This window comes from Schistocerca serialis, chromosome 4 (assembly GCF_023864345.2).
Source record: "Schistocerca serialis cubense isolate TAMUIC-IGC-003099 chromosome 4, iqSchSeri2.2, whole genome shotgun sequence".
In the NCBI taxonomy this organism is placed as follows: domain Eukaryota; kingdom Metazoa; phylum Arthropoda; class Insecta; order Orthoptera; family Acrididae; genus Schistocerca; species Schistocerca serialis.
The window spans coordinates 394,731,244-394,748,868 of NC_064641.1; the positions used below are offsets into that span (position 1 = coordinate 394,731,244).

Consider the following 17,625-nt stretch of genomic DNA (forward strand, 5'->3'; position numbering starts at 1 on the left):
TTGGGCAATAAATGGTGTAAGTTCACGAACCTCTTGTCGACCCCTGTTCACCAATCTGGGTATTTTCGACATTGACCTCTCAATATATGTATTCCTTACTGTCATTTCTTGTTAACAATATTAGCTTATTCCCAAGAATGAGCAGCTTTCACTCAGTTCATACTTGGCAGAAATCAAACCTGCATTTGGATCGGACTTCCTTAACTCTTGTGCAGGAAGGTGCACAATATACTGCTGCATCTATTTTCAATAAGCTACCACTAGAATTCAAAAATCTTAACAGAAATCCATGCACTTTCAAATCAAAACTGAAGAATTTCCTCATGGGTCACTCCTTCTATTCTGTTAAGGAGTTTCTTGAAAAAATTAAGCTGACTCTTGTTGTAATGTTGATTGCATTTACTTAAACTTATGGCTTGACTTTTTTTGGGTTCATAAACATTTTATTTTTATCTGTTTTTACTTTTATGTTGTAATTTCGTGTACTGACATGTTCCATGACCTTGCAGATTTGCTCCTCAATTTCATCTTACGGAACTTGACATGTAAATAAAAATCAATTCTGCACATGAGCAGCAAGCTCACTGACACTATATGCATTGTGCGTGTGTCTGACTAGCAATCGTGCCTCGCCAGATGTCACTACTATCACATGGAGGGGTTTATATCGGTAGTAGATCAGTGGTCATAATGTTCTGGCTGATAAGTGTATAATATGTCACTAGCAGCTTACTTTTCCTGGGAGAAAAAAGGAATTGGTTGGAGGAGGTTATAAATCGTGGAGGTGACAGGTCACTAATATACTAAGGTTTTCTGAAAACCATCTTGAGTAGCTGGTTTGATAACCTAGATACAATGGAAATTAGTGATCATGGTGTTACCTTAGTGAAGAAGGTTACTAAAAGTAAATCCATCAATTAAACTAGGAGAGTATTTATGCTGGAAAGAATAGATATAGTTGTTAGCATCATTCTTGTCCATAATGGACACAATTTATAGTTCCAGTATGATAGACTTTGAGGAATTACAGGCAAAGTTTAAAGAGATTTAAACCAAGCTTTGAACAAGTGTGTGCTGAGAGCTTTAATGACAAAATTTCTGAAAATGCTGAGAAAACAGAGATTGTTGCACTGTCAATTAAAAAATTGCTGAATTATCGATAGGCAGAAGTTTGTAGAAATTTATGCATCTATAAAGCGGTCTGCGTGGGAAGCATACAATAACTTCCACCATCAAACCTTAGCAATAGATCTTGCCAGAAACCTGAGCAAGTTCTGGTGCTAGATAAAAGCACTAAGCAAGTCGAAGGCTTCTATCCAGTTGCTAGTCAACTGGTTTGGTGTGGCAATAGAGGATAACAAAAGGAAAGATATAGTCTTAATTGTAGAGTTTAAGAAATCATTCATGCAGTGCGATCATAAAGACGTGGTCATTTGACTGTTGCACAGACTCCCATCTGGAAGGCAGAATAACAAGGATCCCTGGCGTAGAGAATCAACTGAAAGAGTTGAAAACAAATGAGTAGTTAGGTCCAGATGGAAACCCAATTTAGTTTGACAGAGAGCACTATATGGCAGCGGCCTACATTTGTCATGAATCTCTTGCACGGGACGAAGTCCTAAGTTTAACTGCAGAATAATTGAGGTATTCTAAACTCACATACAATAAAATTCCTTGAGACAGAAAAGCTTCTGTTCACAAGTCCACAGCAATATAGAAGGCATCACGCTAACAAAACTCAGCTCGCTGTTTTCTCACATGATACCCAGTGAACATTGGATGAAGGGCAACAGGCAGATTTCATATTCCTAGATTCGAAGACAGTGTATGAACATTTCACCACTGCAGACTGTTAACAAAGGCCCAAGCATATGGAATAGGTTCCCAGATATGTGAGTGGCTCAAATACTTTTTAAGTAATAGAAAGAAGTACTTTGTCCTCAACATCGAATGTGCATCAAAGACAAGGGTATTGTCTGGAGTGTCCCAGGGAAGTGTGATAGGACTGCTCTTGTTCTCTATATACATAAATGATCTCACAGATTGAGCGAGCAGCCATCTTTGACTATTTGCTAATGACACTGTGGTATAAAGGATAATATCATTGTAGAGTGACAGTAGAAGGATATGGGATGTCTTAGATAGAATTTCTACTCAGTGGCAGCTTGCTCTGTGCAGAAAATTGTAAGTTAATTCAGATGAGTGAGAAAAACAATCCTGGAATATTCAAACATGTTATTACTGCTGTGCTGATTGACATAGTCACGTCGATTAAATAACTACATGTAATGTTACAAACTGATATACAATGGAATGAACATGTAACAATGGTAGTAGGTAATAGGGTAGGTGAATAGTCAACTTAATTTTATTGGGTGAATTTCAGTAAAGTGCTGCTCATCTATAAAGGAGTCTATGTAAAGAACATTAGTGTGACCCATTCTTGAGTGCTGCTAGAGTGTTTATGATCTCTAGAAGGTTGGATTGAAGGTAGTCATCAAAGCAGTTCATAATCAAGGTGCTAGATTTGATCGGCACTTGAGTGCCCTGAAGGGAATAAGACATTCTTCTCGCAAAACATCATTGAGAAAATTTGGAGAACCAACATTTGCTGCTAACTGCAGATTGATTGTACTGCTGCCAATGTACATTCTGTGTAAGGAATTTGAAAACAACACAACCTTCCTAATTATTTCTTGTATATATTCGAATCTGTCTTCCTGTACATTACTTGCTCCCTCTAGTTCCCTGGAAGCTATTACCTGCAGTCTTAAAGACACCTTCAGATTAGTGTCTTTTAAATATTGCTTTCCTTGCTGGTTCTCGGAAAGGAGGGGCTTAAGAAACTGAATAATAGAATAAAATTCTATTGAATTTCATATTAAAAAAGTGGCAGGTTAGTGTAATGGAGGAGTTGAGAAGAGTGATGGAAAGAGAGGATTTCTTGAAGAGCAAGTTCCCATCTACAAGGAAAACTGGTGCTGGGTGGGAGGAACAAACGACTTATGCTGTACAGCACTCTAAGCGACTATATACTGAACGTCCCCAAGACAGGGAGGTCTTCTGCATCCATTTGTCATTTTGACTGATAATGGTCATCCCTGTATGAAAGCCATGCAATAAACACATGCCAGGTGGTTAACAACACTATTAATAATAAAATGTTCATGGGTTTCTTGCCTGTCAGTTCCCAATGCGTTTGCTTAGCTTCAGAAGGTAAACAGTCCCCTCGAGTGTATACCCTCTTAAATGTTGCGCACATTCTGCGAATTAGCACAGCAAGTAATCTGAGAAAGATTTATTGCCTTGACATGCAGTGAAAATCCTTATTTGCATAACATAAGTGCTTAATAATAAAATGTTCATCTTTCTCTGCTTTTATTATTGTGTCACTGCATGGAGCAAGTATTACGATGTGGAAATTTATAGGGTTAGGGACCTTGGGCCCTGGGTAGCAATGGTGGGGTAGGAGTGACATACAATTTGGAAAGTGTGTTGTGGATGTTAAGAAGGTGAACGAAAGTGACAGCGCATGGTCTGCAATGCTTATTTTGGGCAGGTAAACTGACTTAATGACCTGACAGAATAGGTGTAACACACACATACATATGTCATTAGTACTTATTCATCCCACAACATAAGCTTCTCATTTTACTCCCCTCGCCACCACCATACATAATGCAGCAGGATGTCAACTACTATGATGTGCATAGAAATGATGATATCCCTTAGAATTATATTTGCAGCAAAGAGAGAAATGGGGTAATCATCAAAACCATTTGGATGCTCTACAGGCATGAAATTCAGTTTTACAAATAAAACAAAATTGTGGAAAAAATCAAATCAGTTGACAATTAGAATTTACAGGTTATCTGAACGATTCTGCATTTGTGCGGCAACACCATTAGCACCTGTTGTTTTGTTGTGGAATGCCATGTGACATTACATCAGAACAAAAGAACAGTAACACTTTAAATGTTCAGCCTGAGGACAAGTCAGAAACATACGGCAGTTTGGCGTAGAAGAAACAAGTGTGTTTGAAACTATATCTGGTGAAATGACAGAACATTTTGTTGATGTTACAGTTACTGTTAGCCATAAGCCAGCAGTTTTGACGAGGGTAATAATTACTGAAGGAGCAAATTTATTGTTACATTGAAAAACTGTCTCATGTCTGTCATATTTCTTTGTTGGGGCTTGGATCAGAACAAAACAAAGATTGCATGGATGTTGGCATAGTTTTGCCCTCAACTGAAAGTTGTTGGAAATGCTTGTTCTTAATTGAAAGGGTTGGCAGAAGAAACTGTTAACCCAAAAGTGTGCGTTTTGGGTTACTGCATTTTATATGTTCAGTTAAATTTGTCAAAGGCTAGCAGATAGATTCAATTAGACAAAAGAATTTATAGCAGTATGTACGTAGGTACTTGTTACCAGCATGTGGAGAATTTGAAAATGTGACAGACAGCATTATTGGGCTAATTGTTACTAAATTGGGGGTGTGCCATTCCTCCTGCCAACTACTTCCATTGTTCAAGATAAACATTAACGTTACTTTAAAATACTAATGAAATGTTAGTAGAGAGTTGTACTATTGTCTCTCAAGTTTTGTGAAGAAGTTCCTGGAAATAATAGCAAAACGAGCATTTGTCACTGTTTGATGGATTGATGGATTGACACTGAAAGTAATTTGTATGTTCCATGCTACTCATCCTTGTGGAATGGTTGAACCTGAGAATAACAGGTTAGCTGCTGGGTTACACCAGCTGTACTCTTACTTCTTGGTGATATTCGTACAGAGGGGATGAATAATGCTGTCACCAAGCACTAAGAGAGCAACTTTTTGCTCCACTTGAATCATACTAGTTGAACCATTAAGATATACGTTCTTGCATGGGTGGACCATAACTATTCTTACATTTAGCAACACCATTATAGGTGATAAAAATGAAACATTTCAATGGTTTGAGTGGGCCTTCGGGAGGATTTTTTAACACACATCTTGGAAATAGGGGTTATATGGAAAGCTTTTCAGTATAATCTTAAACAGGTAAGCACTTGTTTTGTGTCAAAATGTGCTTGTTTCAGTAAAGCATAAATTACAGATATCTGAGAAAGTTTCCTTTTGTACACATACAAAGTTCCGGAAATGCTTATTGTAGGTCAACACATATCAGAGTTCATTAAGGTGTTGCCACATACAGAGACCTTATGGACTTTGGGACTGTGGATGTACAGGAAGATTGAAGAATGAGAGAGTCTAGAACACACAAAATATAATTAAAAGGATAAACAATGGAAAGTACGGATGGAATAACAACAATGTAGAAAAGATGGATTGCCACTCACCACATAGAGGAGACGTTGAGTCGCAGAAGGTGCAATGAAAAAGGCTGCTAAAATATTGAGCTTCTGGACGAAGTCCTTCTTCTGAAGTGGAAAACACCCCCCCCCCCCCCCCCCCCACACACACACACACACACACACACACACACACACACACACGTGGCCACTATCTCTAGTGCTGGAGTCAAGGACCCAATTTGGTGATTTGTCAGGTATCACATGAAGTTACTGTTAATTTGCACTGTGGGGGCTTTCATTGTCTATATAATTTTATTTGTGTTTCAGATATGAAGACTGATATCTCCGATACAATAACAGCTTTAGACAACTGCATCTCATTGATTTTACCTGAACCAGAAAATTTTTTTATAAATGAAGACAAGGAAACTGATTCTAGCTTTGCATTGGCACCACAAGAAAGCATCAAGAACAGTGACTTGAAGAAACCAATCTTGCCACAAAACTATACAGATGAGGAAGGTTGCTATAACAATGAACACAGAGCTCATGGTCTACTTAGTGGAAACTACAAAATAGAAGTTGAATTAAAACCAGGTATTGTATTCTTTAAATTAAATAAATCTTAGGACAGTTTCTTTACTCTCAGTATTTGTCTCCTATCGTAACCTCATTGTTTGGAACACTTACAAACAGCATTTCCAATTATAGGTTGTAAGCTTGTTACTCCTCTTAATTGGGAAGAAGCACTTTATAATCTTGCTAAAACAAAAGAACACAATTGTGTTTGTGTGTAATAATGTAATGAAAATACCTTCCTTAGTATGATTACTGGTATGCCCAATAAGTAGAATCATATTATTTCGTAATATTTAAATTGTCAGTTAATTGCTCTTAATAAAATAACTTTTTAGTTTTAATGAAATTGGCCAGTGGTATCTTTCAACACATTTGCAGCTGCTCAGTCATTTGGGGGAAGAAAGTGTATGTTCCCATTTAGTTTTAGGAAGGCCATATGACAGACACATTCATTGGAAGATTCCAAAGGAAATTTAGTAATCCATAAGAGATAACCTTAAAAAACTCATTTGATGACTCATTCTTGAGTAGTCTCGGATCCTTACTATGTAGTTTTAATAGGGGAGATAGAGAATATCCAAAGACTTGTAGCTGGTTTCATCAAAAGTTTCTTTAAAACATGTAAGAGTATCTTACCAACTTGACTGGAAAACACTGTAAGAGAGATCTTCTGTGTCGTGGAGGGATTACTTTTGACCACTCAGTTTGAGAACCTGAGTGTGTATGTGCAAGCCATGAGCAACTGCATTAATGGTAACCTGACAAAATACAAGCATTTCAGCTAAGTGTCAAGATATCTGTTCTTGATGTACAGTTAAAATCTATGGTTAGAAGTGAACAAGTCCAAAAAATTCAGCAATTACAAACAGTCCTCATGGAAAGAAAAAATGTCACAAGTGGTATGTAAAAAAATTTAGAGGGCTACTAAATATTTGAATGCACAATGTGTTTACTGTTTATCAAGTCAATGCATTTGTTGTTTATCAAGTCAGTGAAATGACGAAGGCCTGTGTCTTGTTATATAACTGCTAAATCTTCCAGGAAGTGATTGCAGCTTAGGATTGTATTTTAAAGATTTCTTCAAAATATACTAAACTGAAAGTCCATATCAAGTGATATGTATGCTATAAGATAATAAAGGTCTTTTGGTGATAAGGCGTAAAATTTAATTGATTTTCAACAAATAATTCCTGCACCAGAGAAACTTAAATAAAATATTGCATTCTGCAACTACCAGGCCCTATTAACCATCACTTATAGGGTATATGCAAAGGATACTGGCCTAAAGGATTAAATTTTTGAGGACTCACATTCTGTGAAGAATCAGGCAACATATTACTTTCCCTCACAAAATAGCCATAGCAAGAAAATTTGAAGAAAGTCGTAGTTACAGGTACTGACAATCAATTTGCCCCATTGTTTGGGAATGGACTAGAAAGAGCAAATACATTGAATCCAAAAACCTTCCTTTTTTTTCATAAATACATAGAACATTAATACTACCCTAAATATGAGGTGTGTTCAAAAGGGAACCGAACTTTTGAAATAGCGCGCCAACTAGCAGAGAACACCTAGTGGCAGGTTTAGTCAACAAACTGCCTGCCATTTGCCTTGTGTCGCTTGGACAAGTAGCAAGCGAACCATAGCCACTAAAGTAAGCACGTGTACAGCCTGCTCTTCTGATTAGTGCAATGAAGGAGCTTGAAGAATGTCTGTGTGTGTGTGTGTGTGTGTGTGTGTGTGTGAGATAGATAGAGAGAGAGAGAGAGAGAGAGAGAGAGAGAGAGAGAGAGAAATTCTGCTACATACTTAGCAAAACTCTCACAGAGACATTTCAAATGCTTAGCCAAGCATTCGGGGAGGGGACTGTAAGAGTCACATGCAGTGCTGCAAGTGGTTTAAATGTTTTCATCAGGGCAGAATGTCTGTCTTTGATGATTCCAAGTCTGTACGTCATTCAGCATCAACATATGATAGTCATGTGGGTAGTGTTCATTCTGTGATTCATGGAAATTGTCATTTTAACTTTTTGCAAAGTTGCTGAGGAGGAGGGCATCAACGTAGGATCGTACCATCAAATTTTGAATAAAAACTTGAGATATGTCATGTCAGTGCAAAATTCGTACCACATTTGTTGATTGAAAATCAGAAACAGACCCGTGTTGAAAGGTGCAAGGAACTGCTGGCCGCTGTTAATGACAGTGAAAACTTTCTTAAGAACTCAGAACAGGTGATGTGACTTGGGTGTACGGCTATGATGCTGAAATGAAGATGCAGTCATTGCAGTGGGTGGGCAAAGAGTCACCTCGTCCAGAAAAAGCACACAAGAGTTGATCAAAGATCAAGGTGATGTTGGTTGTGTTATTTGACTACAAAGGCATTATCCATCATGAATTTGTGCCACACGGTCAGATGGTAAACAAGGAAATCTACAAAACTTAACCAAATTACAACTACTACCCTGGAAAATATTATATAAATCCTCTTATGTGTGGTTAAAAACTCCTCCTATAAAACTTGTCATACTAACGAATAACCCCCCTGCATGTTTGAGGGTTAGAATAGGGTTGAGGTATTCCTGCCTGTTGTAAGACGCAACTGAAAGGATTCTCCCGCTTTTCAGCCCAATAAGTTCTGGTCCCATTTTAGAGTTTGACTTCACACTTTCAAAATCCTACAGAAGTTCGGGCCATTTGGGGAAGGACACCTTATATATTTCCATTGCATGATTAGATCTTCTGCACTTATTATTGTCATGGCTTGCAACTCCACCCACAATTCAGCTATTTGGGTGAGGTTACCTACTGGGGTACGTCATCTTCTTCTGTTGTCCACTGTCCTCTTTTGCCCCCATTACAATATTGGATTTCTGCGCACCCAACATCCAGCACAGTAACCAGTTTGTTGTGGTGGGGTCATCATGTACCCATTTTCTGGTAGTCTCCCAACAACACAGGGATCACACTGCTGATGCCTGAGCACCAAATTCCCCATATATGCCAAGGAATAGATGCCCATCTTCTTGGGGCATTGGGATTTCCGGCAACAGCCATTGCTCCAGGTGGCTTTTGTTGTGACTGGGTAGCGCCCGTGGGGAGAGCCTCTAATTGGAGTGGATGGCATCAGGGCAGATGACCCACAATGAAGCGGATGAAGTTATCTTTTGCTGGGGAGCGAATGGCCCCAGCTGTCTCTAAGAAAGGGAAAGTTGAATTTAATGCTGACCCAAAATCGTTCCCTTCCCTAGCTACACCATGGGAGGAAAGTAGAACTATGGAAAAGAGAGAGCATTATTTGCCAAGGTATTTAGTCTGCAGCAGGACAGATGGAGACTCCTTTCTGGCTACAAAGCCTCTATTTTTTTGTCGAGCAGGACAAGTTTGCTGTAGTGGCTGCACTGTAGAAAATGAGAAATGGTGCAGTCTTCATCCAGGCAGCATCCCCAGCCCAAGCCCAGGCATTGATCACCTGCTGAGCCGTCTGGATCCTTCCCTCCACCACCAGCTTTTCTGAACTGTGCAAATGGGAGTTATCCTTACTACACATTCTCTGACCCCTTAATTATGCCAGCTTCACAACCTACTATAACATACTGTCTCCACACCCTCCACCCAACAGTTTCCACACCCTCTGGTCTATCATCCCCTTCCCATTCGCATCTCCCACCCTGTTTATTTGCGGCCTTCTGCCAACACTACTGGTTGTCTTTCAATGCTCCTCTCCCTTTTTGCTCTTTTTTCCCCACCTCCATGTGCCACAACCTCCTGATGCTACACCTGGGTCTGTCTTGATTACACAAATTTTAGTTTATATTTAACAATTTCGGCTGTTACCATCTTCAGATCTGTTCCAAATAAAAAACAATGGTGTTCCCAGCTAAGTTCAGTTAACTGAAGCAAAATCTATAACAGGCCTGGTGAGACATAAGAAAAATAAAAAATATTTTTACGATTATTAGCAATATATATGAGCCGTACATACCATAGAATATTCTGATGTATGTATCAATGCCAGAATCTGTACATATAGGTACATAGTAAGTGCTGGTGATGACCAGGATGCATGTGGTATTTATACAAATAACTAAGGCTAGCAGGGGGCACTGTAGCTAGGGTACATGAGTAATTATTGGTGAGGAGGCAGTGCCTTCTTCTGCAAGCTCTGCCACAGGAAAACAAGAATTTCATACAGAGAAGTTGAATCGGCGCCATTGAGATCCCACTCCAAATGTGTTATTGACTATAGAGTTTTTCATTAATAGTCACTATTTTGATAATTGCCTTACACTTAAAGTTATGGTTCAGTTGTTTTGTCATGCTGGAAGGTTTTGATTTACAGATGTGATGTTATTTTTAAGCTTTTTAGTCTGGCTTTTACACAATTGTATGTTGTTTATTTTTTGGGGCTAGGAGCTTCCCACTATTACTCTCTGGACGTTTTATGTGTATTTTAAGTATGGATTTAATTCCAAATATTGTATGTCAGTTCAAGTTTTATTATCAGACACTCATTTTTCCATGTGAAATAATTTTAATTAATGACTACGCATACTGCATTTTAACTATTAAATTTACGATTCTGCTCACTCGTGTGCCCTACTGTAGTGCCTTCTGCTGACCTCAGTTATTTGTATAAATACCAGACACATCCAGATCATCACCAGCACTTACTGTATACCTACATGTATAGATTTTGATGTTGATATCTACATCTGTGTCAGTATATTTTATAGTATATATGACATGGAATGCATGACTGTTAAACATACAATTTTTAAAACATTTTTTTTACAGGGTGGTCCATTGATAGTGACCGGGTCAAATATCTCACGAAATAAGCATCAAACGAAAAAACTACAACGAACGAAACTTGTCTAGCTTGAAGGGGGAAACCAGATGGTGCTATGGTTAGCCCGCTAGATGGCGCTGCCATAGGTCAAATGGATATCAACTGCGTTTTTTTAAATAGGAACCCCCATTTCTTATTACATATTCGTGTAGTATGTAAGGAAATACGAATGTGTTAGTTGGACCACTTTTTTCACTTTGTGATAGATGGTGCTGTAATAGTCACAAACGTATAAGTACGTGGTATCACATAACATTCCGCCAGTGCGGACGGTATTTGCTTCGTGATACATTACCCGTGTTAAAATGGACTGTTTACCAACTGCGGAAAAGGTCGATATCGTGTTGATGTATGGATATTGTGATCAAAATGCCCAACGGGTGTGTGCTACGTATGCTGCTTGGTATCCTGGACGACATCATCCAAGTGTCCGGACCGTTCACCAGAGAGTTACGTTATTTAAGGAAACAGGAAGTGTTCAGACACATGTGAAACAGTAGCAGACAAATTGTGCGAGAATCAGGAATCTCAAAAAAATTGGTGCTGATAATGCTACATCAACACCGATTGCATCCATACCATATTTCTATGCACCAGGAATTGCATGGCGACGACTTTGAACGTCATGTACAGGTCTGCCACTGGGCACAAGAGAAATTACGGGATGATGACAGATTTTTTGCACGCGTTCTATTTAGCGATGAAGCGTCATTCACCAACAGCGGTAACGTAAACTGGCATAATATGCACTATTGGGCAACCGAAAATCTACGATGGCTGCGAGAAGTGGAACATCAGCGAACTTGGCGGGCTAACATATGGTGCGGCATTATGAGAGGAAGGATAATTGGCCCCATTTTATCGATGGAAATCTAAATGGTGCAATGTATGCTGATTTCCTATGTAATGTTCTACCGATGTTACTACAAGATGTTTCAATGCATGACAGAATGGTGATGTACTTCCAACATGTTGGATGTCCGGAACATAGCTCGCGTGCTGTTGAAGTGGTATTGAATACCATATTTCATGACAGGTGGATTGGTCGTCGAAGCACCATACCTTGGCCGGCACGTTCATCGGATCTGATGTCTCAGGATTTCTTTCTGTGGGGAAAGTTGAAGGATATTTGGTATCGTGATCCAGCGACAACGCCTGAAAGCATGCGTCAGCGCATTGTCATTGCATGTGCGAACATTGCGGAAGGCGAACTACTCGCTGTTGAGAGGAATGTCGTTACACATATTGCCAAATGCATTGAGGTTGACAGACATCATTTTGAGCACTTATTGCATTAATGTGGTATTTACAGGTAATCACGCTGTAACAGCATGTGTTCTGAGAAATGATAAGTTCACAAAGGTACATGTATCACTTTGGAACAACTGAAACAAAATGTTCAAACGTACCTACATTCTGTATTTTAATATAAAAAAACTTACCTGTTACCAACTGTGAGCCATATGTTTGTGACAAAGCGAAAAAAGTGGTCCAACTAAAACATTCATATTTCTTTACGTACTATATGAATATGTAATAAAATATGGTGGTTCCTATTTTTAAAAACACTGTTGATATCCGTTTGACCTGTGGCAATGCCATCTAGCGGGCCAACCATAATACCATCTGATTTCCCCCTTCAGGCTAGACAAGTTTCGTTCTTTGTAGTTTTTTCGTTTGACGCTTATTTCGTGAGATATTTGACTCAGTCACGATCAATGGACCACCCTGTATACCACCAAGCCTTTTACAGATTTTGCTTCACCTAATTGAGCTTAGTTGGTTACATCACTAGTTTTGATTTAGAATAGATCTGAAGACGACAATATCTGAAACTGGTAATATTGAATTGTAAAATTTGTGTGATATTCATAAAGACTGATTTTTCCAAATAAAGTGCCACAATAAGTGTGTGGACTCATTTACTGATTTTATGTCTTCAGTTGATAAATGTGTTCTTCATTCACTGTACTATGTTGCACTGCACCAACAATAACAAAATGTTCATTAGTGAAATAAACAGTTTCTTCCTTTAAATTTAAATGATCAGTGCAATCTAGTACCGTTTTGACATCAGTATTAGTTACTTCTTCCCTTTTCTCAAATAACTTGGTATGTACATCAGAATTATTGTTGAATCTTAATAAAATCAATTCACTATTAAGTGGCTTGTCTTTTCCCCAGAAGCCTTTTAGTTTTTGCTTCCTTCTTTGTGTTTTTAAATGCTCTTTATTGTTCATATTATTTCTCAACTTATTTCCCAAATTAGAAGTCTCATGATCATTTCATCCTCTGGCTATATGTTGGTTATTATCACTTCTGTTATCTTTTGAGCAGTTAGTGCTACTGTTACAGTAGGATTACTACTACTGTTGTTATTATTCAACCATTTAAGATAATTTTTTACAGTGTCTATTTGCTCTAAATATTCTAATAGTGATGAAATCTTTCCCCAATCCTTTCCTAAAAGCTGGTCCTCTTTTTGCTCTCCATGATAGTTTACTAATATTTACCCCAGTAAATGCTACTCTCTTAGGTTAGCTTTACTTTCATTCCAATTGATCCATAGTGAGGAGGTTCTCCTGGATGTGGAACATGTCAGGGTCTTGTTGGGTCTTGTAAGTATTGTTAAGTATTTTGCTTTATTTAAGTGCCACTCCACAAACTCTCTATATCCTTTCCAATAATTACTGTTACATGGCTTGGAACGTGTAATTCTAGATGTAATTTTTTTATGCGCCCTTGCTCCAGTAGTTGGGCTTAAAACCGATTACAAAATCATGATAAGTGGTAAAATCTTCTAATTTGCAACAGTCCCCATTGTACTTCATCTCCACTTATACAAATCTTATCTCACTGTAATAGGTCATTGTTTCACGTAAAATTCCTTTGAATGTTTTGAGAAATAATACTGGCTGTTTGTCTCCTGATGGTGTAAAGTTAGGAAGTTTGTATTTTAGTCCTTTACTTAATAGAGCAGTAAAATCATCACTATTATGTTGCATTCCACTTTTAGCTATTAAATTCTCAACTTCTTTCATTACTATTTGTCATGTATAATCTAGGTTTAAACTGTTGCTATGTGAAATGTCTTTTGTAATTTTGTATTAACATCATTCTGTGTTGATGCCATTATTGTGGTAAGTGATATAAGGATTTATCCTCAAACAAATCTTTAGTTTTACTGTGTGCTGCATCAAGGAAATCTATAAGTTTACCATATAATTCTTTATTTCGATGTTCTTGTTCTGATTAGAGTCTTCATAGCCTAGGTTGCATTTCATTAACAATTAATGAAAATTTATCTGTTTTCCTATCAGAAGGCTGTTGCAAAATATTTTTAGTTTCTAGTAATTCTCTCATTAAAATTTAAGTCCTTGTAATTAAATCATCCTGCCCTAATTTAATCTTGTGTAAATGTTCTTTTTTACTGTCTAGTTTTTCTTCTGCAATCTCTAGGCATTTGTCTATTTCTGCAACGTGCACCAATGACACCGGTAGCTTGGATTCTAAGGTCATCCTCGGTTCATACATGTGGCTGGTGTACGTGGTGAAGACTACTGCAAGGTGCAAAAGAGCCTGCATTTTGCTGTATTGTTCCCAGAGTTAATCGGGGTCCTTTGGTTTGGAGCTGAGTGGAGGGTCTCAACCAAAGGCTTCGCCAACTCTGTGACAGTTTTGGTTGCGGATTTCTAGACCTCCGTAATCAATTCGAGATTTATAGGACTCGCCTTGATAGCTCAGAGGTGCACTATACGAAGAAAGCAGCTACTCGGGTAGCAGAGTATTTGTGGAGTGCACATGGGGATTTTTAGACTAGATGGTAGTTCAAGATACTCTGATGAAAACTTGCCAGTCAATAAGCAGCAAGGAAAGTCAGACCGCATTCAGAGTAAAGTCACTTTGCCTGTCAAAATTTTTCAGTAAACTGTCAAAGTATTCGAAACAAAGTTCCTGAATTTACTGCCCTCCGGAAAAACCCTTGCTCTCAAATTATTCTTGGGACCGAGAGCTGGCTGAAACCCGAAATGGAAAGCTCTGAGATATTTAGCGAGTTGTGGAGCATATATCAGAAAGACAGATTAGAGGCCATAGCAGGGGGAGTGTTCATTGCAGTTGACGAAATAATGTCTCTGTTGAGGTTGCACTGGAGTGCGACAGTGAAGTTATCTGGTCATGTACAACAGGTGTAGGTGAAACTGGATTAATTGTTTGATTTTTTTACTGACCACCCGATTCTGCCGTAACAGTTATAGAGTCATTAGGGATTCATTTTCGGGGGGTGGGGGTGGGGATGGGATACAGACAGACAGTCGTGCAAAATACTTATGAACGTGTTTTCTGAAAACTGTCTTGAGCAGCTAACTCGGCAGTCCACATGTAATGGAAAATGGAAGTATCTTAGAACTTGTAGCTACTATAGAAACAAAAGTTAGTTATCATGATGGCATTGTAGCAACTTTGGTTATGAAGGTTATTAATTCAGTGAAGAAGCCTATGAGAACATTTCTGTTAGATAGAGCAGATAAGCAGTTATTAGCATCTCACTTAAAGAGTGAATTGACATCACTTACAAGGGAACCTCCCCATCACACCCTCCTCAGATTTAGTTATAAGTTGGCACAGTGGATAGTTCTTGAGAAACTGAACACAGATCAATCGAGAAAATAGGAAGAAGTTATGTGGAACTATGAAAAAAAAAAAAGCAAAATATACAAACTGAGTAGTCCATGCGGAAGATAAGCAACATCCAGGAGAGTGTGAGCTCAGGAGCGCCGTGGTCCCGTGATTAGCGTGAGCAGCTGCGGAACGAGAGGTTCTGGGTTCAAGTCATCCCTCGAGTGGAAAGATAAATTTTTTTTTTATTTTCAGACAATTATCAAAGGTCAGGCACTCACACATAATCAACTTCGCTCTCCAAAATTCCAGGACATGTTCAGATTTTCTTGGACATATGCAGGATTTGACGGTCTACACACGGAAAAATTTGAAAACGTTAAAAACATATGTTTTGACAGAGCACAGGGAAAACTGTGTGACTGTGAAACTGTTGGATTCATTTGTTGCAGTTTATATGACAAACTCTTATGTTTTCATCACTTCTTTGGGAGTGATTATCACATCCACAAGAAAACCTAATCGGGCAAGGCAGAAAAATCTTTTTACCCATTCGCCAAGTGTACAAGATAGGTGGGTCGACGACATATTCCTGTCATGTGATGCACATGCCGTCACCAGTGTCGTATAGAGTATATCAGACATGTTTTCCTGTCTAGGAATCAGTTGACCTATGATCTTGTGATCAAATGTTTTCGGTTCCCATTGGAGAGGCACGTCCTTTCGTCTACTAATCGCACGGTTTTGCGGTGCGGCCGCAAAACAGATACTAAACTTATTACAGTGAACAGAGACGTCAATGAAGAACGGACAGATCATAACTTTGCGAAAATAAAGAAAGTAAACTTTTCACTCGAGGGAAGACTTGAACCAAGGACCCCTCGTCCCGCAGCTGCTCACGCTAACCACGGGACCACGGTGCTCCTGGCCTCACACTCTCCTGGATATTGCCTATCTTGCGCATGGACTACTCAGTTTGTATATTTTGCTTATTTTTTTCATAGTTCCATACAACTTCTTCCTGTTTTCTCGATTGATCTGTGTTCAGTTTTTCAAGGCCTATCCACTTTGCCAACTTATAACTAAATCTGAGGGGGGTGCCATTGGGAGGTTCCCTTATTAGTTCCAGTAAGATGAATGTAGATGGATTTTGAGGAAAGTTCAAGCAGATTTTAAATTGTGCATGGTAAGTGCGTAAAGGATGGGAAAGACCCATCATGGTAATTCAGAAGAAGTTGAGGTAGCAGGTGCTGTTGTGTTTTCAGCTCAAACGGGAATGCTCAAATGACAACAAGTACAGATTAGTAGAGATTCGTGCGTTTGTGAAAAGATCTATGCACGAAGTATACAATAATTACCACTGTCATATCTTAGCAAAATATCTGGAGAGAACGTGAGAAAATTCTGGTGCTGTGTAAAATTGCTAAGCAGGTCTAAGACTTTCATTCAATCCTTTGTTGACCAGTGTGATGTGGTAGTTGTAGATGGAAAAACGAAGGCTAAATTTCACATTCAAGAAATCGTTCTCGTAGGAGAATTGTACAAACGTGCACCGTCATTTGACCATCGGAGAGTCTCCCATATGGATGACGTAGTAATAACATAAATAAATGTAACATATTGCACATACATAGAAAAAGAAATCCACTACTGTAAGCTACACTATAGATGACAAACAGCTGGAGACAGTGTCTGCTGTAAAATATCTAGGTGTAACTATCCAGAATGACCTTAAGTGAAATGGCCACATAAAACAGATAGTGGGAAAAGCAGATACCTGATTCAGATCCATCGGAAGAATCTTAAGGAAGTGTAACTTGTACATGAAAGAAGTGCCTTATAAGATGCTTGTTTGCCCGATTCTTGAGTATTATTCATCCATCTGGGATCCCTATCAGGTAGGAGTGATAGAGGAGATAGAGAAGATCACATTTCGTCACGGGATCATGTAGCTGGTGAGAGAGTGTTACAGAGATGCTAAACAAACTCCACTGGCAGACATTGCAAGAGAGGTGTTGTGTATCACAGAGAGATTTAGTGTTGAAATTTCGGGACAGCACTTTTCAGGAGGCGTCGGACAACATATTACTTCCCCCAACATATAGCTCACATATTGACAACGAGAAGAAATTTCGAGAAATTAGAGCCAATACAGTGGCTTACCGACAGTCATTCTTGCCACCCACTATTTGCCATTGGAACAGGGTTGGAGGGCTCAGATAGTGGTACCAAAAGTACCCTGCACCACAAACCATTAGGTGGCTTGCGGAGTAGGACATA

General features: G+C 38.8%; 1 protein-coding gene across 4 annotated transcripts in view; it reads left to right on the forward strand.

Annotated features, from left to right (window-relative positions):
• The window catches only part of LOC126474914 (UV-stimulated scaffold protein A-like), a 129,779-nt gene that overhangs the window by 52,997 nt on the left and 59,157 nt on the right, over positions 1-17,625 (forward strand). For all 4 annotated transcript variants that reach the window (XM_050102413.1, XM_050102410.1, XM_050102412.1 and 1 more), the window contains one exon: positions 5,629-5,898. In XM_050102413.1, the coding sequence (XP_049958370.1) occupies positions 5,629-5,898 (270 nt within the window). The remainder of the gene's footprint in view (positions 1-5,628; positions 5,899-17,625) is intronic.